The 24,305-nt window shown below is 42.8% G+C and overlaps 2 protein-coding genes across 3 annotated transcripts; one reads left to right on the top strand and one right to left on the bottom strand.

The window, feature by feature from the left end:
- Positions 1 to 35: 35 nt before the first annotated feature.
- f5 (coagulation factor V) lies at positions 36 to 15,945 on the bottom strand. Its single transcript, XM_012837575.3, has 25 exons — positions 15,737 to 15,945; positions 15,017 to 15,102; positions 14,641 to 14,763; positions 13,905 to 14,117; positions 13,050 to 13,211; positions 12,524 to 12,745; positions 11,971 to 12,136; positions 11,567 to 11,747; positions 10,900 to 10,996; positions 9,105 to 9,310; positions 8,711 to 8,861; positions 8,283 to 8,495; positions 5,831 to 8,102; positions 5,463 to 5,628; positions 4,009 to 4,245; positions 3,639 to 3,855; positions 3,216 to 3,395; positions 2,833 to 2,949; positions 2,430 to 2,501; positions 2,177 to 2,262; positions 1,782 to 1,937; positions 1,488 to 1,632; positions 1,193 to 1,344; positions 439 to 621; positions 36 to 342 (listed from the first exon to the last, which is right to left on the bottom strand). The coding sequence occupies exons 1-25, from the start codon at positions 15,871 to 15,873 to the stop codon at positions 196 to 198; spliced, it is 6,087 nt and encodes a 2,028-aa protein (XP_012693029.2). The 5' UTR covers positions 15,874 to 15,945; the 3' UTR covers positions 36 to 195.
- Positions 15,946 to 17,741: 1,796 nt separating this feature from the next.
- Positions 17,742 to 24,186, top strand: slc35a5 (solute carrier family 35 member A5). 2 transcript variants are annotated; one of them, XM_012837566.3, is made up of 7 exons: positions 17,742 to 17,833; positions 18,831 to 19,051; positions 19,250 to 19,348; positions 19,608 to 19,741; positions 19,962 to 20,029; positions 20,310 to 21,102; positions 23,189 to 24,186. In XM_012837566.3, the coding sequence occupies exons 2-7, from the start codon at positions 18,898 to 18,900 to the stop codon at positions 23,261 to 23,263; spliced, it is 1,323 nt and encodes a 440-aa protein (XP_012693020.1). In that variant the 5' UTR covers positions 17,742 to 17,833; positions 18,831 to 18,897; the 3' UTR covers positions 23,264 to 24,186. The 2 variants fall into 2 exon arrangements, with proteins under 2 accessions (XP_012693020.1, XP_031443123.1); XM_031587263.2 differs by lacking the exon at positions 17,742 to 17,833 and adding an exon at positions 17,854 to 18,681.
- The last annotated feature ends 119 nt before the right edge of the window (positions 24,187 to 24,305 follow it).

Below are 24,305 nucleotides of genomic sequence, written 5' to 3'. Positions count from 1 at the left end.
TGAGTGCACCCAATTACATTTCACACAGCTATTGATTTTATTCCCAAAACTATTTATTTTATTCAGTACTTACAAATATACACAATAATGCAGAATGACAAAGGTACAGAAGTAAACAAAAAAAGGAGAGAAATTATAGGCAGGAATGACGCATCCATGTTTAGTTTCCCTGCTCTCATTATTTCCCTTTTAATCTTACTCAAAATCACACCCAAGAAGCTCAACTCTCATGGTAATGGATTTGTGCCAATTGCTGGGAACGATTCGGATGAATTTGGTGAATATGGGAGGGTATATGTAATTTCTCTTGTGGTCGTTGTTGTCCGTGTTCCCTTCAAATTCCTGCAGAAACAATCATTCAGGGGTTAACAAATACTTAATTTGTATCATTGAACAATACACATTGCGGTGTAATCACACAGACCCATCAATACGTACCTTTACTTCATAATCCGGGTCATCGGTGTACTTGGTCCACCTGATTCCGTCATTGCTGTACTGCAGAGTGAAGGCGGAGACAAACATCTTCGTGCCCATTGACTTGGCCCCCTGGGTAATGATCCCTGTGATCTTCTTCACATCGCTCAACTCGATCTGCAGCCACTGGTTCCTGTTATTGTGCTGTGACAGATAGAGACAGATAGACGGCCAGTGTCAAGAGGAAATTACTAGGAAACGTACCCAGGGACACACTCCGTCATGGAGATCTGAGCTCCAAGAGATTAGTTCCGTTCTGTTATTCAAGCACTCTTAGTTCAAATAGTGCATCCTATTATAGCTTAAAGCAACATTATGTTTTTACTGTTTGTTAAGGTAGGTTTTTGTAGGTAGTGAGTTTTGATAATGTCCTCAAATTCATTGTGATGGTATATGACCAAGTAAACGAGAGAGAGATTACTAGTTGCCCAGGCTATTCATCATTATGTAGTTTTGTTCTCTGGGTAGCAAACCCCATGAAAACGCAAGAAAAGAGCTTATAGAACAAACTCCCTAAATACATCACTGAAATGCATTTCTTAGCCAGCTAGCTTTTATTCTTGTGAACTGTGACATTGTTGGGGTTTCCATGGCAAGGCTGTTGGGTGTTAGGTAGTTAGTTCACTAGTTTTAGACAAAAAGCATTAATGATATGTTAAAGGCATGTGAAGGCCGTTAAAGGCATGACGCTCCAGGCATGTAGAGCTAAAGCTACCTTTGCTTGCCAGGCGTTGACAGTCCCTTGTCTGTCCACACGGGCAAGCCAGGCCTCCCAGGTCCCGGCATACCAGTTACTCGCCGTAGAGCTGGCGGTTATCTGCTGGTCTCGGATATCTCCACTCTTCATTCCCAGTGGTACAGAACAACCTGCAATCACACACACACACACACACACACACACACAACCATGAAATTGATGAGAAATGATGTGTTGTTTGCAGTTTGAGTTAAGAGAATGAGAGAGTTATCTTATGGCACTGATGATTATGTATTTTGCCTGTACTCCGTACCATCCAGCTCACAGCCATAGTACTCCATGCGCACAGTTGCTTTGTTATAGGACTGCAAAGGATGAAGACGTACAAATCGTCCAATCATTGGTGGGTAGAATATGTTTTCCTTCTCCTCATGGGCTCCCTCGTTACCTTTGAAAGTCTTTTAAAAGAAAAGAAAAACGACTGTAATGGATAAAGACAAACAGACAGACAGACAGACTAACACACACACACACACACACACACACACACACACACACACACACACACACACACACACACATCCTGTGTGCAGGCCCCTCCACCAACCTTCCTGACGGTGTCACTGTCTCCCTTGTAGAAAACCCACTTCCTGCGGTCTGTGCTGTAAGATATGGCATAATTCACCAGGTAGTTAGAAGAAAACATCTCTTTGGCTCCCTGTGTGGCAACTTTGCTGATGACAACTGGCCTCTGGAAATCCACCTGGGCAAGAATAAAACACATACCTCTAAATCAGGACCATCAGTCAGCCAGGGACTGCATTTTTCAAAAGCTCAAAAAGTGCCACCATTAAATAACAGAGAGACAATCATTTTTAACAATATTATTGTCTTAGTTGCGGTGGTCATAGCATTATAATGCATTTGGGAGGCTCAACCCCGTGCTTTATTTCACAAAGGCTTGAAACCAATGCGCTTTGGAATTTTTTTCAGTCCACTTACCTGGATCCAAGAACCCGTATCGTCCGTGCTCCAAGCATTGTACTTCCCTGAATTGTGCAGCCGTGCCAAATGGGGTTCCCAATAACCTTCAAAGCCACGCATACACGTGATCAATAACCTTCAAAGAGGACAGTAGTGATGGCCAAGAGGATAGTAGTGATAGCCACACACACGTGATGCACAATGTGAAGAGGACAGTAGTGATGGCTGACTAGCTGACTAAAACAGAGCACAAATCAAAATGGCGGCCTACCTCTGGTGTGGGAGGCTGTGATCTGTCGGTCCTGAACGCCGCCTGACACAAGACCCAGTGGATGGCCACAATCTGCCAAGTGAAACATGATAGTAGAACAGATGAACAGATTCATTTATTCATTAATTAATTGATTAATTATATACACTTTGACAAAATGTTAAAATAAATAGATTTCATGTTATTATTAAATTATTACATTATTAGATTATTACAGTGACCTCATGAACCATTTTGAATATGCAGTTGTATGATTTGATACCACTGTCTGAAGAAGACTACATTAACATTGTACTTGAAACAATTTTCTATCAGGAAGATTGTATTAACATTAGCTGGACAAAATACAGTCGCCAGTGAAATTGTGTTGCAGATCTGAATCTGAAGCCAGATGGTTTGGTACCATTGTCTATCACAAGGAACAATGTTTGCATTCCTCGTTGTTGAGAGAGTCCAACCTCAGACTCCAGAAGCCAAAGGCCTGGCTTGGACGGCCACATCTGTAGGGTGGCAAATCCTCCTGAAGAAATGAAAAACAAACACAAAAACCACATCAAATTTGTCTGTGGTGGGGACGCAACATGTTTTCACAAATGAATTCCTATAAATAAATACAAATTGTCTTTAGAGAGTTATATAATTACAAGAGTATTATACTTAGACATGCGCATTTATCACGTGCACCTACAAAGTAGATAGGGACAGGTGCATTGTCACAAAGCAGGTAGCTTTTAATATCTACATTCTGCAATCTACACAGTGCAAGGAAAACCTGAGAAGACAGACCAGGCAGAAGAGGGAATACGCCTTGCCGATGGAGTTTGCCTTTGTGGTTCAGGAACGTCTGCCCATGGAAATGGATGCTGTGCACATCGTTTGCTTCTCCCATATTGAGGAGGTGCCAGTTGGCGAGTTGATTGGTGTACATTCTCAGGCCTTTGAGGGCGTAGATTATGCCATTGATGGCTTGGATTGGAGAGAGAACAGAACAGAATTGATCACTTAGTGTTCACAAACCTTATGGTTTATTTACATGGTTACAGCTTCTTATTTTACGAGAACACAAATTGAAACGTATGTAAATAAAAATACACAGACATAGACTCATAATCAAAGAGACACAGATATACACATATAACACAGATACACATGTAGCCTACACATTGCACTGGCCCACACACACACACATAAAAAGTCTGGTATACATACCTGGAAATTTAATGTTCTCTTTGAACAAAGGATCCATGACAGTTCTCTTGTTCCTCCTTTGAATCATCTCATAGTTTTTCTCATAATACCAGCTCTTGTTTTCATCAAATGTCATGAAAAGAAGCACAAACTCTCTGGTGTCCAGAGGCTTTTTACCGAGGGTGCCACTCCGACAGATCAAGAGAGGGCCGATAAGCCCTGAATGTATGTCTCTCTCCTGTGGAATATTCACCCCAAAGCAAACAAACAAACAAACAAATAAATAAACAAACAAACAAACAAACAAACAAATCACTCACACTGCCACTTGGTTAATAGAACAATCTTTTGATTGAAAAATCATTCAATAGTGAGAAGCATCATTACTGACAGGATTCACTCCAGAGTAGTATGCCCAGGTCCGACAGTCAGGTTCACCATCCTTTGGTCCCACTTTGTGGCTCACTTTCCACATGTAAGTGTAAGTCTGGTTGGTTTGTACTGCGTTGTCAGTTTGGTACCAGTATGGTGTTCCGTCCACGTAGCTCAGTCCCTCCATTTGCTTGCTGTATTTGACCCCTTTGGCATGAATGGAGTAGGGCCTGCTTCCCAGGTTTCTGAAGACAACCTGGCAAATTAATTACAGAGTGTATTTAAGCTTTTACCCACTGCCCGAAACGTTGTCATATTTCTATCAGAGACATACCCTATAGATTCAGAGAATAGTGGGCACCAGCCAGATGTGTTTGTCAGGTTTCCTCTGACTAACAGCTAATCTTGTGGAAGTTAGTCTAGTGCAACCTTACTATGTGACTGGGTATGTTAAGGTGACCAGATTTCTGAGACAAGATTCGGGGGCATTTTAAGTTCAGACACATAAACACCTTTAAAACAGTGTAATGTTTGTATCTTTGTAAACGAAAAACGGGGACGGTCCCCGGACACACGTCCCCAGGACGTCTGCTCACCCTAGGGTATATGGAAAGACAGGCTAAGTATTCAAGTGTTGTACTTCCATAGACATCCACCAATATAACCTCTGAACCTGGAACGGCCTAACTGCCAACTCTGAGGAATTTGGCCTTGTTCTAGGGCCTTGTTCTAGTAGAGAGTTACTGTATATGCAAATGGCAATGAATATTTCCAAACTACGGCCTACTCGTTCCAGTTTAGTCCATATTGTACTGTTTTATTTGCATTTCGGGCTACTTGGGGTGCAGTCAGTTCAAAAACCTTTCATTTAGCAGTCAATTCAGTCCAGCGGTTTTAGTTCCAGGTGAGCACCACAGGATCCAAATTGAGCCCCTTATTTCACCCCAAATTTGTGATCTTCAGATCTTGTATTTTGATGTCTATTTCATTGAAATAGAGCAAACAGTAGATCAGCTAGAGAAAGGAAAGTGCTCCTTTCAAATATAGAGTCTTTCCAGGCACAACGTAAGTTTAGCTTCACAGACCGTGACTCAATTCACTTAATTAGGATGGGTGCAGCCACCACTATGTCAAATAGTGGAGTTGGAGAGCTCCCTCAAATTCTCAGCTGGTGGTCCTCAGATGCTGTCCTATTCATTAAAGTTGCACTCTTCCTTTTCTGAGCTCTGTTTGCTGGTCCTGGCCAGGGAATCCCTTTCGTCCAATCCCTGCAAGGCACCTGGCCAGAGACCTTGCCTAACACACTTTTCTGCTGGCATACTCAAAGCAAATTTGGAACTTGAACTCGTGAAAGAGTAAAACTGGCCGGCTAAATCAATGATTAGAGCAAAAGGTTATATATTTACTCTCTTCTCGTTTATCTTTCATTTACAGCAGCATCTTGAATATTATAATATTTCTTCATGAACATACCATGATTGTGTCCCCCACCTCGGCCCTGATGACAGGGCCAAGTATTCCCAGATGTTCGTCAACCTCTCCTCTAATGTCGGGCGTTTTAAATCTGGGGTCCAGATACCCCCGATATACCACCTTAGTGAATGAGGTGGGCCTCCCATCAGATTTCATGTCAGATCGCCTAATTTATAAGCAAGAGGGATAAGATTGAAAGAATGAAAAAGCTGTATGAATGCTATTCAACAGGACATTTTAAATGAATGTTGTGGAAGAATCATATTAAAAACCATATTGAGAATCACATTTCACATGTTAACTGTACTCATATAATACAAATTACCAAATCTGTGGTACTTTCCAATCCACTTCCTATGTGACTTTACCTTTGTCCGTATCCGCCATATTCCCACTCGACTTCCTCTGCACTCAGGAAATACTGTCTCACGTTGGTGCCCTTTTCCACATGCTTCAGAAAATATTGTGTTGTCTCATCCAGTGTCATACCTTCCTCAAGCACTGGTTGGCTGTATGGGTCCTTGTATTCAATGTACTCATATTCCTCCTTACTCAAGGTATCCTTGTCCTGGGGGTCATCTAGCGGTGCGTATAAGTCATAGTCGTTGAATTCTGGTCGGGGCAGGCCGATGACTATGGCATTGTTCACAATGTCCTCCTCGTTTGAAACTGGCCTGGCTCCCCTCGGCTGAAACCCTCTTGAGCTCAAACTGGACTTGGGCTGGGGCTTATACTCTGTCTTTTTCCTGGTTCTCATGGCATGCCCTTTAAACGGCCGAACTCTTCTGTGCACCACTTTCTTCTTCGGCTCCTTCTTCGGCTTGGTCTCGTTCGGAATGTACTTGGTTATGTCCTCGGGGATCTCCATGTGCGTGGGCGTGTGTTTGCCCTCGTAGCCCCAGTGTTCCTTCAGGGGCCCGAGCGAGTTGGTCCTCATCCCCTCGTTCTTGTTGTGTCCCAGGTAGATGACGACCTCCTCGCTGCTGTTCAACTCATCACTCTCCTGTGTGTCGTTGCCATAACGTTCAGACGAGATCGAATCACTGCTCTCTGAATTACTAGAGGAAATGTGCTGACGGTTCTCAGAGGATGACGTATTAAGTTGCGGGAGCCCATTGATTTGATTGTCTGAAGAGTGTGTCATGTTGACTCCAACTTTCAGAGAAGTTTCATTGTCCCCCTCCTCAATAACAGTCATGGACGCTGTTCCGTTCTCAGTGTCATCAGTGGCGTTGAGCATGAGTGTGTCTTCAGGGCTCAGTGTGCCATCTGCTATGCCCTCTGCCAAAGTCGTGTCATGGTCCCCAGGCTCAGTCAGGGTGACATTGTAGAGAGACAAAGACCCCTGCATGTGTGGGTCTACTATCTCCTCCTCCAACTCTCCTCTGCTGATCTTCGTTGGAGCTTCTCCATCCAGGAGCACAAACTCTGTGTCAGTCTCATTCAAACTCTTTGTAAGTGACTCAAGGGAGGATTCAGAGTAAGTAAAGACATAGTTGCTGTCTACACTTCCTTCAGCGGTAACGTTTTCAGAAGGCTGTGTGCCATTCTCTGTGTAATCAAGAACTTCTGATGAGTTTGACAGTAACATATTTGTGTTGGAATGGTCTGTTTTGTTGCTGTGTACACTTCTTTCAGCAGTAACGTTTTGAGAAGGCCGTCTGCCATTTTCTGTGTAATCTAGAACTTCTGATGAGTTTGACAGCAACATATTTGTGTTGGAATGGTCTGTTTTGTTGCTGTGTACACTTCTTTCAGCAGTAACGTTTTCAGAAGGCTGTGTGCCATTCTCTGTGTAATCAAGAACTTCTGATGAGTTTGACAGTAACATATTTGTGTTGGAATGGTCTGTTTTGTTGCTGTGTACACTTCTTTCAGCAGTAACGTTTTGAGAAGGCCGTCTGCCATTTTCTGTGTAATCTAGAACTTCTGATGAGTTTGACAGTAACATATTTGTGTTGGAATGGTTTGTTTTGTTGCTATCTACACTCCCTTCAGCAGTAACGTTTTCAGAAGGCCGTGTGCCATTCTCTGTGTAATCAAGAACTTCTGATGAATTAGACAGCAACATATTAGGGTCCACAAATGATAATGATTCATTGTATTCAGATCCAGCGGTGATGTTGGTTTGTGTATCTGACGAATCAGAGGTGTCATTACTGGAAGTGTAGTTACTCGTTGCATTCACTGAGGTGTGGACTGAAGAAACTGGATCACCTTGTACTGGTCCTTGGACATCCATCACAGCCTGGGAAGGGGTAATCGGCTCAGTATCAGAACCGTTCCTCACTTTCTTTGAGGTTTTACCTGGTAAGTCGTCCACATAATCAAACTGGCTGAGGTCCACCAGCTCCATGCCAGTGGTGGACACGTTGCCCGACTCCTTATGTGATCTAATGTCGAGCAAGCCAGCCCAGTAGTCTGTTTGTATATCAGTTACCGGGTTCACCACTTCCTCTGTAACATCATTCTCTTCTTTTGGAGCACTCTTGTATTCTTCCTGTTTCCACACAGTGTATACTTCTTTGTCCTCGTCCTCGTATTCGTAAACATAATCCCGGAAGCACTCCACGTCTTTAAATTTCACTCTCATGCCCTTGGTTGTGTCGTGAGAGTTCAGAGATGACAAAAGCCAATCTCCTACAAATATTGAAAAAAATGTAAACACACAATTGAACCATTAAACAACATAAACATTTAGTAGTAGTATAGTATTTCTACGGATTTCAGAAAAAAAATGTTAATAAATGTTATCACCATCAATAATCTGAAAGACTCTTGATCTGAAAGAGTAAGTTGGTTATTGTCTGTCTTTTTTACCTTTACTGTCCATGTCCATACTGATGGTCTCCCCTGTCATGGGAAACAGTGTGAGAAAGTCCTCCTCCCTGTTGTTCAGTTCAAACGTGTGTCCATAGAAAGTGACAGTCTGGATGCGGTTCTGTTCCCCAATACTGGAGACGTGCCAGGTGACAATTTCTCTGAAGCAGAAGCCCAGGACTTGGCCACTCTCATACATATAGCCGTTGATTGCTTTAGAAACGTGGAAATGGTAAATTAAATATGTCAAATTGAACTCTTGGTTGCAACATCTAGATTACATTAATCAAAAAATTGTCAAATATTTGTATTATCATCCCAACGGTAGTGTCTCATAGATCTAGATCACTAAGCTGTCACTTATTCTCTAATTGGAGACCTAATATGGTCAAGCTCCAGTGTTGATGAGGAACAGGTTTGATACTGACTGTGCATAACATTCGATGCGTAGAAGTCTGGGGCATCTTTTCTGACTCTTGGTGGGTCACCGCAATATTCCTGAATATTTTCATCCAAGTACCAACTTTTGTTCTCGTCAAAAATTGCAAACATGGCATGCTGCTCCTTGTCTGCCTTCAACTGCAACAAAAACAAATTAAGAATATTTTTTGTTACAAATCAATGTGAAAGATCCCTATTATTACTAATCACTATTTTTTGCGACCAACCGCCAGATAGACAGACATATACTGTATATATATAGAGAGAGAGAGACAGAGAGATACAGAGAGAGATAGATGTATGGATGGATGGATGTGTGGATGGATAGACAGATAGAGGAAAACAGAAGAGAGTTCTGTGCTTGTCATCTCAGAGGGTTACCTGCACGTTCCTCTTGTTCAGAGAGTGGCTCTTGCAGATGAGCAGCGGGCCCACGAGGCCAGAGGCGATGTCCCGCGGGGTGTTAACTGCGCTGTGGTACATCCTGGTCAGGCAGCGCGGGTCGCTGGGCAACGGCTCGTCCTCCTCAATCACATTCCACACGTACGTGTGCGTCTCTCCCGGCTGCACCGCGTGGGTCTGGTTTCCTGTGAGAGGACAGATGCACATTACCCTGTCTGTCTGTCTGCTGGAAACACACAGGCCTACTGCAATGTCTTTTATAGGAGGTTTTCTACAGTTACGAAAACAAGGGAGGGGTATGCGTACATCCTAACGGTTGCTGTTGGAGAAAACGGGGAATAAATATCCACACATCTGTTCTGTTGTTTCTTTATAGCATTTTAGCTTTACCTCCCTTAACAATGGCTCAACTGTGATGGATGCTCATCTTAAAAGGAGTGGGAGACAGGCTCGTGAAAGTGGATGGATGTAATCTAATCAAAATTACAATCTAATTACAATTACATTTTGCATGTCTGGCTAAGGGCGGATTAACATGCACCAAAGGGAATAACAATAATAATAATAATAATAATAATAAATATAGCTGCAAGCAGCGATGCGGATTCCTCCAAAGATTGCGAAACCAGGGGAAAATGTATATTCTTCACAATTTTGGAAAGAAGAGTAAAAGAAGGAAAGAAGAGTGAAGAAGGGAAAGAAAGAAGTGTCTTGCTAAAGGACGCCTTGACAGGGAATTTCAAAGATTTGCTTAGATATTACTTCACTTCCTGTGAATTTGAATTTGAGTGGCTGTACCGGACAAACGGTTGTGAGGATCAAACTTATGTTGTGTAACTTTTGTGAGGCTTGGTCTGAAGATCATCTCTGGTGATTTTGAAGAAGATTTGACCAAAATTGTAGGAGGAGTAGGCTTTCAAAGGTTTTTTGATAAAACCGGGAATAACAGAAAATCTATACAACCGAAAATTGTCGCCATTGAACGTTGAATTCGTCTTAATCCAAGGAATCCAATGGTACCTCATTTTTGAAAATCGGTCAAACGGTTCAAAAGTTACAGTGTTAACAAAAGTCCAACTTTGACCCGTTGGTGGTGCTAGTGTGGTCTAGTGGGAGACATGAAACTTGGTGTGAGTAAAGAAGGGACTGTCCTTAATGAGTGTGCCAAATTTCAGAAAAAGTTACCATATGGGATTTGAGAAAAATTGTAGGAAGAGTAGGCTTTCAAAGCAGCTTGATAAAACCGGTAATAGCGTAAAATCTATATAACAGAAAATTGGCGCCATTGAACGTTGAATTCGTCTTGATCCAAGGAATCCAATGGTACCTCATTTTTGAAAATCGGTCAAACGGTTCAAAAGTTGTGTGTGTTAACAAAAGTCCAACTTTGACCCGTTGGTGGCGCTAGTGTGGTCTAGTGGGAGACATGAAACTTGGTGTGAGTAAAGAAGGGACTGTCCTTAATGAGTGTGCCAAATTTCAGAAAAAGTTACCATACGGTTCTAGGGGCTGCAATTGACTCCCATGGTACAAACATAATAATAAGAAAACCTACAATAACAATAGGTTTCCTCCTGACGGAGGAATCCTAATAATAATAGACATAGGGATGGTTGATAAGCTTTTAAAAGAGAAACAGGCAACTATAAATATAGTGTAGGGTGCCAGACAAATTCAACAAATATGACAGTGTCCATGTTTCTCAGTAGGTTGACACAAGGATGAGTTGATCCACAGCAGTGAGATGTAAATTCAGAGTTTAAAGGTGCCTTACCACCCTGTGGATAGTTTGCTCCCTCTCCTGCTTTGTCTATGGTCAGCCCGTGAGGGTAGATGCTGTATGGCTGGGTGGCTTTGTTGTTGAACACAATCTGTAATAACAGCATCGTAATTGGTTTTAGGGGGCAAGCCTCGGTCACAGGAAACCATAACCTGTTTCTGTCTCAGGGATGGCAAAACTATGATAGTAGCAGCTAAAAAAATGATATATTAAAAACAGTTTTCAGGATCAGAATAGAATTTTTCGGCAAAATCACATTTTGTGATGACAGGTGGAAGCTGTCGGGCTCAATCATGAAATCTATTTGGGCAACTTGTAAGCACCTGTATGAACCTGTATGAAGAGGGAATCCTATTATACCATATCAGCCCCTTTGAGGTGTAAATATTCCCACCTCTGCATTCATTTGTGTTCTGTCTTGAACACCGCGTTGTCCATTATTCGTTACATATAATGTCGTTTCATATAAAAATACTGTTTGTAAAAACAAACATTAATCAAGGCAACCGATATCCAAACACATGAAAAACATAACAAGCAACACAGCATAGCCCCAAAGCAAGGATAAATGTATAAATAGGGAAGCATATCTGACTTCATATCACTATTAACAATTCCCTTCACTAATATTGGATCTTAAAACAATAGAGTCTCAACATACCCTTATCTGATCTCTGATTTGTGCCCTAATGACAGGGCCGAGGATGCCTAGCTCCATCTTCCTCTGTTTGTTCTCCGCCCGCTTCGTGAAGGTCTGGTCCGTATACTGTGTGAAGACTGCCTTCTTGTACTTTTTACCAATACGGTCGGGGCCCTGCTTCAAGTACTTGGATCTGAAATCCCTGCATAAGAAGGAAGGAAACGAAGTATGGGAATGGGGTAGACCATGATTTTCATTTTTTGTTTGTCTTTTGTCTTTGAATATCTATTGATAGACACATCAACTGTATTAAGCGCAGTAATCTTTCATAAAAAATGCTAAGCAAATCCCCTAAACCTTTGCTTATACAGAGCTAACTGTGATGGTGGAAAGTGTTTATGAATTGTATGACGTTGAACACGAACGCATCAATGTAGTCAGGCATGTTCGGAGTGTAGTCCCAGATCACTTCCTCGGCGGCGATGTAGTAGGTCCACATCTGACTCTCTCGCCTCTGTTGGATCGTGAGCTTGCGCTGAGGCTTGCTGAAGCCCTCACATGTTTCCACCATCAGAAAACCATGCATCCCCGCTGGAGGAAAGATAGGCAATAGAAACCTTGAAGGCCTTTATGACCCTTAAATACGTATCTTCATGGCGCTAAAATATACCTGAGTTTGTGTTTGTTTTAAGATCCCATATTAGTGAAGGGAATTGTTAATAGTGAGATGAAGTTCAGTTCTATCATATCCCATAAAAAAACATTGCTGTTGATGACAACAAATGACTTCAGATAATATTACTGATCTACAGTCACCAGGCCACTGGTTAAATTGGCATATATTTGTAACACTTTTGATGAATTTGAATTAAATTAAATTGCGGTCAGCACAACTAATCAACACTAAAACCACACAAAATCTATACAAGGGCATCACCAAGCGGCATCATGACTGCACCGTGCGCTTTGCCAGCTTACCCTCCAAGTGTTTGCTAATGTGAGACGAGACCAGCCAGCGACCGGTGTGAACGGCCGTCATGCTGGCACTGGTGGTGGTGCCACTTATGATGCCCACTGAGGAGACTCTGTGCCCATCCTGTGTTAACACCTGCCCATTGAAGTGAATAGAAAAGAGCTCTGGCGTGGAACTCATGCTCAGGAAATGCCAGCTGACGGAACTATAGGCACAGACGTTCAAACCTGTGGAAAGAGGGAAAATGGGTAAGAGAGTGGGCGTGTGATTTAGACAGAATACTGATAAAACTGCCATAATAATAAAAATATATATATATAAATTCAATGCTGCCAACGTAGGATATACCATTTGACCTCTTCTCTCCTTTCATGGTGGCATCATTTAACACTTTCCCTCCTCATCTGATTATTTTGATAAGATATGCAGAGGGGTGCACTTCAGGTGTATCTTGCAACACATTTTAGTTACACAAAATGATCTAAATGATATAGAAATAAATCGCTGTTCTACGTAATATTATTGACTAACCTGGAACAGTGCCATTTGTATAGCCGTTGATGGTGTATTTCATGCGTTCGCCAGAGGGGGGGCCTCCTTTGCTGTACCAGCTGAAGCTCTCATCAAAAACGCCGAAGAGGAGAACACTCTCCTGGTGGAAGTGTTTCTGCTTTCCAAAATCATCTAGACTGCCTGTGAGGACAAAAGCACAGCAGGGAGGGCTATGAAGGTGAGATGCCTATAAACTTCAAGCCAGTTGAACTTAAAGCTCTGTTAGATTTCACATTTTCTTTGGCGACATGAACAGGACATTTGCTCTGTATAGAATGAGTAAGAACAAATGGAATGGAAATTGACCAGACAGTCAGGTATTTCATTTAAAAAACACTGCTAGTGAAATCCATGCAAATGTTTCTCTTCAATATCAGTGTTATGTGTACCATGGACTTTACGGGAAGGGCAGCACTATTCCAGAACTGGGGGAGGTATGGAGATATAACCCATTCACAAACATTCTGAGCAAACATGGTCCACAATTATATAATGTGAACCTGTAAGGTCGCAGCAAATGAGTGGCATGGAATTGCTGACCTTTCTGCTCTGACCTCAAGGGAATGTACTACACCATATATATAACGCTATGTGCCCGTTGTGCAGATAGTCTGGAGACTTTCAAAAACAAAACTCAACTAAGGAGATTGTGTAACTACAGTGAGTGACCTACAAGAGTGTGGCCTCACGGTTCAAGTCTCAGGCCGTGATAAGTCCTAAGGAAATTAATGTCTCCTCCTTATATGAAGTAGAATGCATAACTCTAAGATCAGTGGAGTGTTACGCAAATTTCCAGCTTTTAATTGTTTGTCATGCCAATTCTTATTTTTTTACCCGGTTTGCAGATCAGCAGTGTGCCGATTAAGCCTGAGTTGTAGTCCTTGACCATGTCGACATGGGAAAAGTATGTGTATGTGAGGCAGGGGGGGTCATCAGCCGCCGGTGCCACCGCCGACGTCACCTCCCAGTGATACGTGTGGGATCCACCTGAATTGATAATGTCGTCCTCCTTCTCTTTTTGTGAAGTGTTGTCGAAGTAGAACGCTCCTGAGATGAAAAACATATGATAACAAATATCACCAACATGTATACATAACTGTTGCCTTAAACGTACTGTATATGGGCAAATTCATACCTACATTGTAATTTGCTTTAGATTAAAGTGTGTGTGTGATGTAATGTAACGGAAATGTTCTTCAATGTATTTCAAATTGTCTGTTTGTCAGTTTCAATGACAACAACAATGACACTGCTTTTGGGTTGGGCTTTTGGATATTGATATGGTGTTCTGTGGTGGAACCCACTGGCAGTTCCTGACACTGTGTTTTTCAGTGGACTTCAGAACTGGCTGTGGTCACACTCTGTCCATGTGGTTAATGTATCCAAAAAAGTCAAACACAGCTGCTTGTGCAAACTAGTCTGTGTACTTAGCGGAATGAGTAACATCATCGTCTATGATGTCTCCTCTCTCTATCTCTTGGCATTAGAAGCAGCTCAGACACCAGGCATTTCCCACCAGCTCTGAGGCTGGCATTACTGTAACCCACGGTGAAGACACGCAGGAACACACCCTCTGACTGTTTGCCATAAGCGACACCATGTGTGTGGATGTTGCAAGGCTGATCCACCATGTTCCGGAACGTCACCACGATCACATCGCCTTCCTGTCCACGTAATGTTGGCCCAAGCAGACCTAGACAGACCCACCCACACAGACAATTTTTACTGTTTTTCATATACAAGTATGCATTTGTACACATGATTATGAAGACTGCATAAACTGAAGTTGCTCAACAGAGTGGCAGAACTGTTGTATCATAAGACCACGTTGTTGCGTATAAACTGTAATTATTAGTCTGTGGCTATTGCACACAGTCTAGTCACCAGCTGTTTTTGACGTGTCTCTGGGTTAACATTATTGCTGAAATATTTTTAAGACTATTTACCTAGCCACGGAGGGTGGGGCTTGGCCTTTTTAAAGTTGGCATCCTCATATTCTCTGTATACCGCTTTCTTGTAGATGACACCAGACCTGAAAGAGTGAGAGTATTTTGTTTACATACATACACAATTAGAGTATTTGTTTACGTATGTAAATACATTTCAATTACAGGCAAAAGTCTTTATATTTTTCTGAAACATATTCCGACCTGAATAAGTGCAAGTCCTATGTGAATAAAAATGATAATAATAAATGTACGCATCTTCAAAGATACCTGTGATTAAACATAACACTTTCAATAGACTGAAAGTGTTAAATCCGTCAGAGGTCGTGGACAAGGACCTTGAAACATGTTCTCTCATGAAAGTTAATTCACCCTCTTTTATTAGCATTTGTTTTAAATTTGTAATTAAAACTTTTCAGCGCATGAATATAGTAGATTACATCAGACCAGAATTTTTGTGATTTTTGTGTTGGAGTTTACTTCTGTTGTCATGGAGTCCTCATACTAAACACATCTGACTATATAATCTGAGAGGTTCTGTTCTCTCATAAGTGTAAGAAACCATCATGGAAGTCATCTTCAAAACCACACTCTCTGACAACAACATCTAGAATCTTCCCTATCACAAAATAAATCCCAAAGACAAAACTGACCAGCAAATCCATGACAGAAAGATGACAGCCAAAAGACTTGAAGTTTAAATTGAAATTCTAAATTTACCTTTGCTGTCCAGAATAATCCCAGTCAATGTTGACAGCGGCGATGTAATAGTGCCTTTCCACGGCTAGCGCAGCGTTGCTTAGAAGAGTGAGAACAAGCCAAGCAAATGAAGTCCCCTCCAAGGGACACAGCCTCATGTCTGTGTTGAGCACTGCAGGTAGAGACCGTCTGTTCAGAAGAGAGCACAGAAAATGTGGTCTCCAAGCTGCATGGGGCAGCGCCCTTTATCACTGCGACACACACACACACACACACACACACACACACACACACACACACACACACACACACACACACTCAACCACACTCACTAATGCCCCTCCAACCCCACATATAAACACACACATAGATAGAGACAGGAAAGCTTCCACTGCTGCTTACTCATGCCACACATTACTTTCTCTCTCTGTTACACACACACACAAACACACACACACACACACACACACACACACACACACACACACACACACACACACACACACACACACACATACAAACACCCACATACACACACATGCAGACACACACAGAGAGACAAGTTTACACAATATTAAGCACATTTACATTAAAAAAAGTTACACATTTCATTAAAACCAAATGAGGATTTCCCACAATCATGATGTAAGTGCATCTCTAATCATAGGCTACTGTGTTATGACAGTAATTTTGTAATTTCAGTTGACATCGTCTATCTCACTGTCAGTCAGTCATATTACATAAAAGCTATACTTCATGCACTTCAATGTGAAAAACTGATTTTTGCATTCTACTACCACACAACATAAGGTTGTCTGTTTTTTTTAGCAACATTTCCACAAATGGCACTTGTTGACATCAGATACACTAAAAACAGAGTGCAGACATTCCTATAGAACATACTTGCTGATGGTTACTCAGCCTCAAAACCACTATGTTTCACTGGTATACACATGTTGGGTATTTTTCCATATTGTACGTGCAAAAAGAAAGAAATACACCCATTACTGGGAAGGCAGGGAAGAGTACTGTAAATGATTAATCATGACACTTTATAAAACAACCAACCATCTGGAGACATTTACCAGAGCATATATTGTCTCCTAACACAAGAGAACACATAATCCTTGATTTCAGTACAACTGCCTATGACCTGGGACATCACATGTTGCCCTGATATTCAAACTTAATATGTTGAATTCTTTGCTTCTTGTTTATAAAAGTCAATAACCTTTGAAGGTGTGCTCATAGTTTACCCTCCAAGAATAATGTAATTGTGTCTGTCTCCCAGATGCCCCACTGTGAGGTGGGGAAGCAGCTGCAGGACACGGTTCCTTCTCAGGAATGTGCGTCTGGAAAACAAAATGTATTAAAAATATAGCCGCAAGCAGTGATCATCGGGGTCCAAGTAGAGTACAGAGTATTTGAGGACATTAGCTCTGTATGAAATGTGAGCAAATGGGGCCAAGTATAAGCACACGAAATGTTCACGTTTTTAAAGTATGTGTGTTGTTGACGAAATTGACCGAATTTGGCGTGCTCCCAAAGAATGTTCAAGTATCAAGTCTCGTTAAAGGAAAACTTTGGGATTTTTACAATAAAATGGAATCCTATGAGGCAAGCATCTGAGTCAAACCGCTTCTTTACGCTATTGACAGGTTCGTAAATGTTATTACAAATGTCTGACAACATGGACAGGATCCCTACAGAGATACACCTGCGTCTGCTTACCTCAATAACTGTAAAGAAACAGTTCCCTTAAGATTCAGAACTTATTGTAGAACTCTTATTTTAGCTTTAATTAGAAAAGTATTAAGCAGGGCACGTATTAGCAGTAGTAACTGTGATGTAAGAAGATTTTTCCCTTTAATTTTCTTTCTTTCAAATTAATCCAACATTTCAGAGATAACAACATCAGTAGGCTGTTTAGACAAGTTTGGCAATCTGCGCACACAAACGCACATTGTACTACTCTACGCTCTTGAACACAGCCAGTGAAACGATGACGTTGCCATTACATTTCATACTGCGCATGTGTGTAAAGCTTTCAGGAAGGTGGAGCCGGTTGCAATTGAAATCAGTCTACCACAGCACTGTACAAAAAACATGGGAAGACAGGTAATATGCATCATTAGATCTGTAACTTATTAATGTTCAAACAAAATCACCGTTCCTTCCTTGTATTTTCTAGTCTGAGTGACAGTTAACTTGAGACTCATATTCTACAACCCTCAAAATACACTGACTGCTGTGGCAGTTTCCAAATCAGGCTAATTGAGATAGTTAGCTTGCCGATACTTCGCTTATAACATACTAGCGAGCTTCTCTGAAAAAAAAAAAAAAACTCGAACTGAATATAGTTCTTTTCAGAGAAGAGACTTGTCTCTTTTGAGCAAAGCTAAACCACATTCCTTTCATTTTGACACTCCTGCGGGATAATGTTTACCATTGCGACATGACAGCTGTTTGCCTGTAGTGTATCAATGAAGTAATTTAGCTTGTCCATAGGATACATCTTGATATGGGCAGTACTGTTTTGAGATGCTCCTCTATTCTACGGCTAGATTCTCTGTTGGGATAGTCTGCCAGAAGTGTAGCTAGCTAACAGGAACCTGATTTCAATTGATGCAGCACTTCCCTGAACCTAGGAAGGACATGTTTTGTTTGTGGTTTGCAACTGGTAAACACTGCACGGTAGCAACAATTAAAGATAACTCAATAATGCGTTTGCTACACAGAAGAGACTATGTAGCTTGTTCCGCTCCAAAGCGTTTGTCTGTTCATGACCCGCATGATTCTCATTCCGCGCATCAAGGAAGCTAAACAGCACAAGTTGTCGCTTTTGTTCGTTACTTTTTTGTTACAAAGATCAAAATCTGTGGTTCAATGCTGTTAGCAGTACAGGACTAGGCACGACATAATGGGGCAAACAAGAAATATTCATCAAATTGATTAATCGTTACGTGGTATGTGAGCTTGGTTTGTTTTGACATAGAATTTACTTCACATGTCAAAGTTGACTGCATAGTGAAAAGGGGAGGTGTCCGAACAGTGTTAACAAAGTAAGTGAGCTAATTAGTAAGAACGTGGTCTGTGTATGTTTGTTGTTTTCCAGTGAGTTGAACCGCTGTTGAGCCAGCCTGCCCGTCAGGACAAGCAGGCTTTGCCTTTGCCCCATCATCATGGCTCCCTACTCATCCTCGCGCGCTCGCTGCAGCTGCTGTCCGAGGTCATTGCGTTGTTCCCGCTCCTCGGTCTGTACCCTGGGCCTCGGCTTGGGGTTTGTCGCACTGGGGACCAGTCGCATCATGCTGCTAAAGTTTTCGGCTAATGCAGGTATGATGACAGAGGGCGATGTTATTGCCTTTAAAAAGGCCACCTGTTTTCAGTCTGTTTTATATCATTGGGTTAGTTTGACAGGGAATGTGTACATTTAGTTGTAGTATTGTGAAATTGAAAGAATAGCTGATACTGAAATCAATCAAAGTTATTTGCAGTTTGTTGTCAACTTGTTTTCACTGTTTTCATTCACAGAGAACAACTATGACTTCCTTCCTGCCTCTGTAAATCTGTTGGCAGAGGCCATCAAGCTTCTCTTTTGCCTGGTCATGTCTATTAGGGTATTGATTCGAGGTGAGTTTGCTCAGTCTGACACAGCTGGGTATAGCATTTCAGTGGTTGACTAGATTATAATGGATGTGTTGTATTTACATTTTAATGGAACGTGTTGCATTGGATGCTCTTTCTTTATGCTTACCCAGTTGTGGTTGTTACACAAATACTTTGCTAAAGTCTGTATTGTTTGTTATTTAACACCCACTTTCCTTCCTGTTGGTTGTGGCGTGGGCTCACTCTCAAACTCTGTGTGTTTGTCCCTGTTGCCTTCCCGTAGAGGGCAGATCGTACAAAGATCTGTGCTGCTCCTCGGGCTCCTCTTTCCTCAGCTACATGAAGTGGTCTGTTCCAGCCTTCCTCTATTTCCTTGACAACCTTATCATCTTCTACGTGATGACCTACCTCCAGCCGGTACGGTTCCGTAAACACTGATAGTGTTCTCATAAAGCCAGCAGACTTGTAACTGGCTGAAGACATGAGTGTTGTTTTATGTCCATAGAGGAATGTGAAAATTTTAAATTTGCTGAGCCATGTCAAGAATGAGAGTGAGACCAGCGCTGATTATTGATTGTTAATTAATTAATTTATTAATTTATTAATTGATTGTTTATCTGTATGTTTGCTTCCGTAGGCCATGGCAGTGTTGTTTTCCAATGTTGTCATCCTGACTACAGCTGTACTGTTTAGAGTTGTGCTGAAGTAAGTGCTTTTGTCATGATGGTTCATGTAGAGAAGAGTCTGGGATGCTGTAAAATTATATCAGTTGGAGATTGTACGACAGTAAATGTATGTGAGGTTGGCTTTGAACTGGAATTTAGAGCCTGGTAAGTTGAATGTACCTCTGAAAGTCAAGAGTTAAAGGTGCACCTAACCGAGACTTAAAATAGACATGAGCTTCAATTTACCTGAAAATGTTTTAATTTTTAATGTTGCATGTACACTGCAATATTATGTTGTTATTGCACTTCTCTGCCTGCAGGAGGCGCTTATCCTGGGTGCAGTGGGCCGCCCTGGTCATCCTCTTCCTGTCCATCGTGTCCCTGACCATGAGCACGGGGGACAGCCAGCGTGTGATTGCCGTGCCCGGCCTGCACGTGTCTCCCATCTCCACCCCCTCTAACAGCTGCCTGGTTTTCACCCAGCTACGACTGGAGCAGCGCAACCACACCCTTGGGGCCGCCGCCGACTGGGCCGGCGGGGTGCCGGAACCAGCCTGGAGCGAGCCCATCGTCAGTAAGTTGCGGCACTTCGGCTTGGGCTACGTGTTCCTGCTGGTGCAGTGCTTCGTGTCGTCCATGGCCAACATCTACAACGAGAAAATCCTGAAAGAAGGCGAGCAGCTCACCGAGAGCATCTTCATCCAGAACAGCAAGCTGTACGTGTTCGGCCTGCTGTTCAACGCGCTGGCGCTCGGCCTGCGGCCCGCGGACCGCGCCCTCATCCTGCACTGCGGCCTCCTCTACGGACACAACGCCTTCTCGGCGGCGCTGGTGGTTGTCACGGCGGCACTGGGCCTGTCCGTGGCGTTCATCCTCAAGTTCCGCGACAACATGTTCCACGTGCTGACGGGTCAGATCACCACGGTGCTGGTCACCGCGCTCTCGCTGTTCCTCTTTGACTTCCGGCCGACAGCCGACTTCTTCCTGCAGGCGCCCGTGGTGCTGTTGGCCATATTCATCTACCACGGCAGCCGCAAGGCCGACCCGGAGTACGCGCTGCAGCTGGAGAGGCTCCGCGTGCTCAACGGGGAAGTGCTGGAGAGGTCGCGAGGGGTGAGGAATGATGTGTTGGTTTTTAATAAGAGGCTGAGGAAGTGTTTGACAGGTCATTTAGGGTTAGGATTTATCTTGTGCAAACACAGTGGGAACATTCATTTCGAGATGTCTCTCTCTTTCTCTCTCTTTCTCTCTCTTTCTCTCTCTCGCTCTCTCACACACCCACACACACTCACACACGCACGCACACACGCACACACACACACACACACACACACACACACACACACACACACACACACACACACAGAATATATACACTGACGGTTATGAGTGGGGATTGATGAAGGGGTCGAGAAGGGAAAATCACACATACACACACACATGACTCTTGACTAGATCACCTAGAGAGAGTGGTGGGAGGAGAAAAATGGCCTCTTACACTGGATATGAATGAGGTGGCAAAAGAACTGCAGGCACACACACACACACTCACACACACACACACACACACAAACACACAAACACAAGTGGCTCTCTGTAAGCGTCGCCAGGTCTCTTGACTAAATGTAATCTCATTTCGGGGAATGGCCGGAAAGAAACCTGAGTCCTTTAATGAAAACACAATTTAGCACCAGCCCCAGGTTACCGTGAGTAATCTCATTATGCATATAGAATGGACGCAGCCTAGCAGCCCGAGTGGTTTGAACTCTTCCTGCAGTCTTTGGTGAGCTCGTCTGTAGGGCCCTTGTTTAGTCACAGAGACAGAGACAGAGACATGTTCATGACGTCCTCATACTGGAGGGAGCTACAGGGGAACTTTGTAAAAAAAAAAAAATGATTCCGAATGGGTGAATGGGACATGCCAGGGCCTTAAGGCCAGAGTTTGAGACGTTTGTAAGAAGTGTGAAAACCTGCCAAACACTCTTTTTCTTTTCAAGGCCAGCCGGGTTTTTTGGGGGCTACTTTCTCTACTTGTTGAAATGGCGATTCACTGTTCGGAGGGGAAAAGAGTCTACTTTGTATTCCAAGTGAATGAGGCTAATTATAGTGTGTGTGTGTGTGTGTGTGTGTGTGTGTGTGTGTGTGTGTGTGTGTGTGTGTGTGTGTGTGTGTGTGTGTGTGTGTGTGTGTGTGTGTGTGTGTGTGTGTGTGTGTGTGTGTGTGTGTGTGTGTGTGTGTGTGTGTGTGTGTGTGTTAACTCCCTTCCTCATAGAAAGCCTCTGAAACTCAAACTGTAAAAGTCCTACCCTTATGATTTATATGTGGGTTTCCTGTTCTCTATCCTTGTGGCATGTTTGTATGTTTATCAGCCTGTGCTAATTGCCAGGCCAGGGGGGGGGAGGGGGGGGCTTATAATATCACGATTGTCAAGTATGGGAGACTGGAGGGGTGAAAAATAAAGATTGGGCAAGATGCATGTCAACAGCAAGGGAGCAGCCAAGGTCCTGCACATAAGTGCTGAATTGAGTGGGTGTCTCACAAAGGTCAGCTTTTAATGGGGTTTTTTTGCACAACCATAACTACAAACACAAGAGTCTCGAGAGGCTCACACACTCTGGATATGCAGCACTATTTAATGTGGCCCTCTCTGACCCCAGTGGCACCCACTCAACTCAGCACTTTTCGGCCTGACCTCAGCCTCCTCCTCCTCTTTCTTGGTATTGTGAAAGTTGGCCATGGAAGCAGATGGCCCGATCCTCTCTGAGTGATATTAGCTCCAGACAGGAAATTTGGACTGGCTTTGAGATTATGCACGCGCCGCTCTTCCTCAGTAGAAACTTGTCAGAGCTTGAGAGGAGAGATAAGTGGCATCCCACCGCCAGCTGTCCGGTCTGACAACACTGCTGCACTAACAGCCATGAGCCCGGCTCAGCAGCACGCTGCTCTCACACACACTCCCGTGGGCCTTCACACACACACACACACACACACACACTCTCCCACATCTCACGTTTTCTGTTTCAAATTATGCAGAGGTGGAAATAAAGAGCCCGCTGCATCAAAGGATGCAAATGTCTGTAATGTGCTTTCACCCAAACTATCCATGACCTCTGACCTCTAACTCTATAACTCTAAACTTGTTGGTGCTATCAGTAACCGCTACGTGATCCTAAAATCTTGTGGTGTGTTTGTTGTCCAGGATGGCGAGGAGCTTGAGAGGCTGACGAAGCCCAACACAGACAGTGACACAGAGGAAGAGGAAGAGTCTCTCTAACAGAAGGGAAGCAGCAGCTCTCCGCCTTCGAGAGTCTCACTCTGTAATTATTGTGTAAATTATTCAGAAATGTGCCTGTACATAATGCTCAATGCACAAAATTATAAGGACAGAAAGTAATTATGATGTGTGTGTCCGAAATGGGGTGTGTGTGTGTGTGTTTATTTGTGTATGTATGTGTGTGTGTGTGTGTGTCTGTATGTGTGTGTGTCTGTATGTGTGTGAGTGTGTGTGTGTGTGTTTGTGCATGCGTGTGCGTGCGTGCGCATAATAGGGGGCAACACTGCTTTTTCATGTGGCAGTGGATAACAGGTGAGTGGGTGTGCGAGTACAATAGACTTAATTGAATTTGATGTGATTGAGGCGAGGTAACAATGAAATCCACTGACCCCCTAACGACCCCATGAAATGGTACAAAGGGAAGTAATCATTAATGTTTTAAAACTGCACAATGGTTGTGTGAAACATGCTATGATTATGCTTAATTATTTAAATGTAATACGATGTGACAGGAACAAGGTTTCAGTTGATTTAACAGTTTGGGAACAAATTGCCTTCACACCATTGCATATTAGCGCTCCGCAGTGTGTGTTTGCCATGTGGGTTTGTGTGTGTTTTTTTAAGAGCTATTACATTTCCAGTCCTCATGTTTGCGACTCTCCAATTCAGTGCCTGACAAAGGTTCTGTTTATCTTAATGGAACTAGACATGTACTTGGTCGACAGCATCATGTATCTCTCGCTGTATTCGTTTTCACAGTTTCTTATTTTTGGTACCATACAAACAGCACAAAATAGACTGATGTACAGGCTAACTGTTGGTATTGCTGGTATTGCATTCTGTGATATGTCTGGACATATTGAAACAATAGTGCAGTTTCAATGACTGAAAGGCACAATAAAGGAATATTAAAAAAAGAAAAACCTCTGCATGTGTTTACAGTATGTTTACAAACCTCTGCATGTGTTTGATAGTATTAATTTTATACCATATATTGGAGACTTAATCTGAGTTATGATCAGTTCAGGAAACAAGTTTAATC

The sequence above is a fragment of the Clupea harengus genome, chromosome 2 (assembly GCF_900700415.2).
Source record: "Clupea harengus chromosome 2, Ch_v2.0.2, whole genome shotgun sequence".
Taxonomy (NCBI): domain Eukaryota; kingdom Metazoa; phylum Chordata; class Actinopteri; order Clupeiformes; family Clupeidae; genus Clupea; species Clupea harengus.
This window is presented reverse-complemented; position numbering and strand designations above follow the sequence as displayed.

What these genes read in the sequence shown, in the direction of transcription:
- f5 (XM_012837575.3), bottom strand. Translation starts at nt 15,873, where the DNA reads ATGAGGCTGTGTCCCTTGGAGGGGACTTCATTTGCTTGGCTTGTTCTC. An exon ending in TACAAATGGCACTGTTCCAG is followed by an intron (nt 12,746 to 13,049) that starts GTTAGTCAATAA and finishes CTCTTTCCACAG; the next exon opens with GTTTGAACGTCTGTGCCTAT. An exon ending in ACCCGGATTATGAAGTAAAG is followed by an intron (nt 343 to 438) that starts GTACGTATTGAT and finishes TTGTTTCTGCAG; the next exon opens with GAATTTGAAGGGAACACGGA.
- slc35a5 (XM_012837566.3), top strand. Translation starts at nt 18,898, where the DNA reads ATGGCTCCCTACTCATCCTCGCGCGCTCGCTGCAGCTGCTGTCCGAGG. An exon ending in AAAGTTTTCGGCTAATGCAG is followed by an intron (nt 19,052 to 19,249) that starts GTATGATGACAG and finishes TTTCATTCACAG; the next exon opens with AGAACAACTATGACTTCCTT. An exon ending in CTGTTTAGAGTTGTGCTGAA is followed by an intron (nt 20,030 to 20,309) that starts GTAAGTGCTTTT and finishes CTCTGCCTGCAG; the next exon opens with GAGGCGCTTATCCTGGGTGC.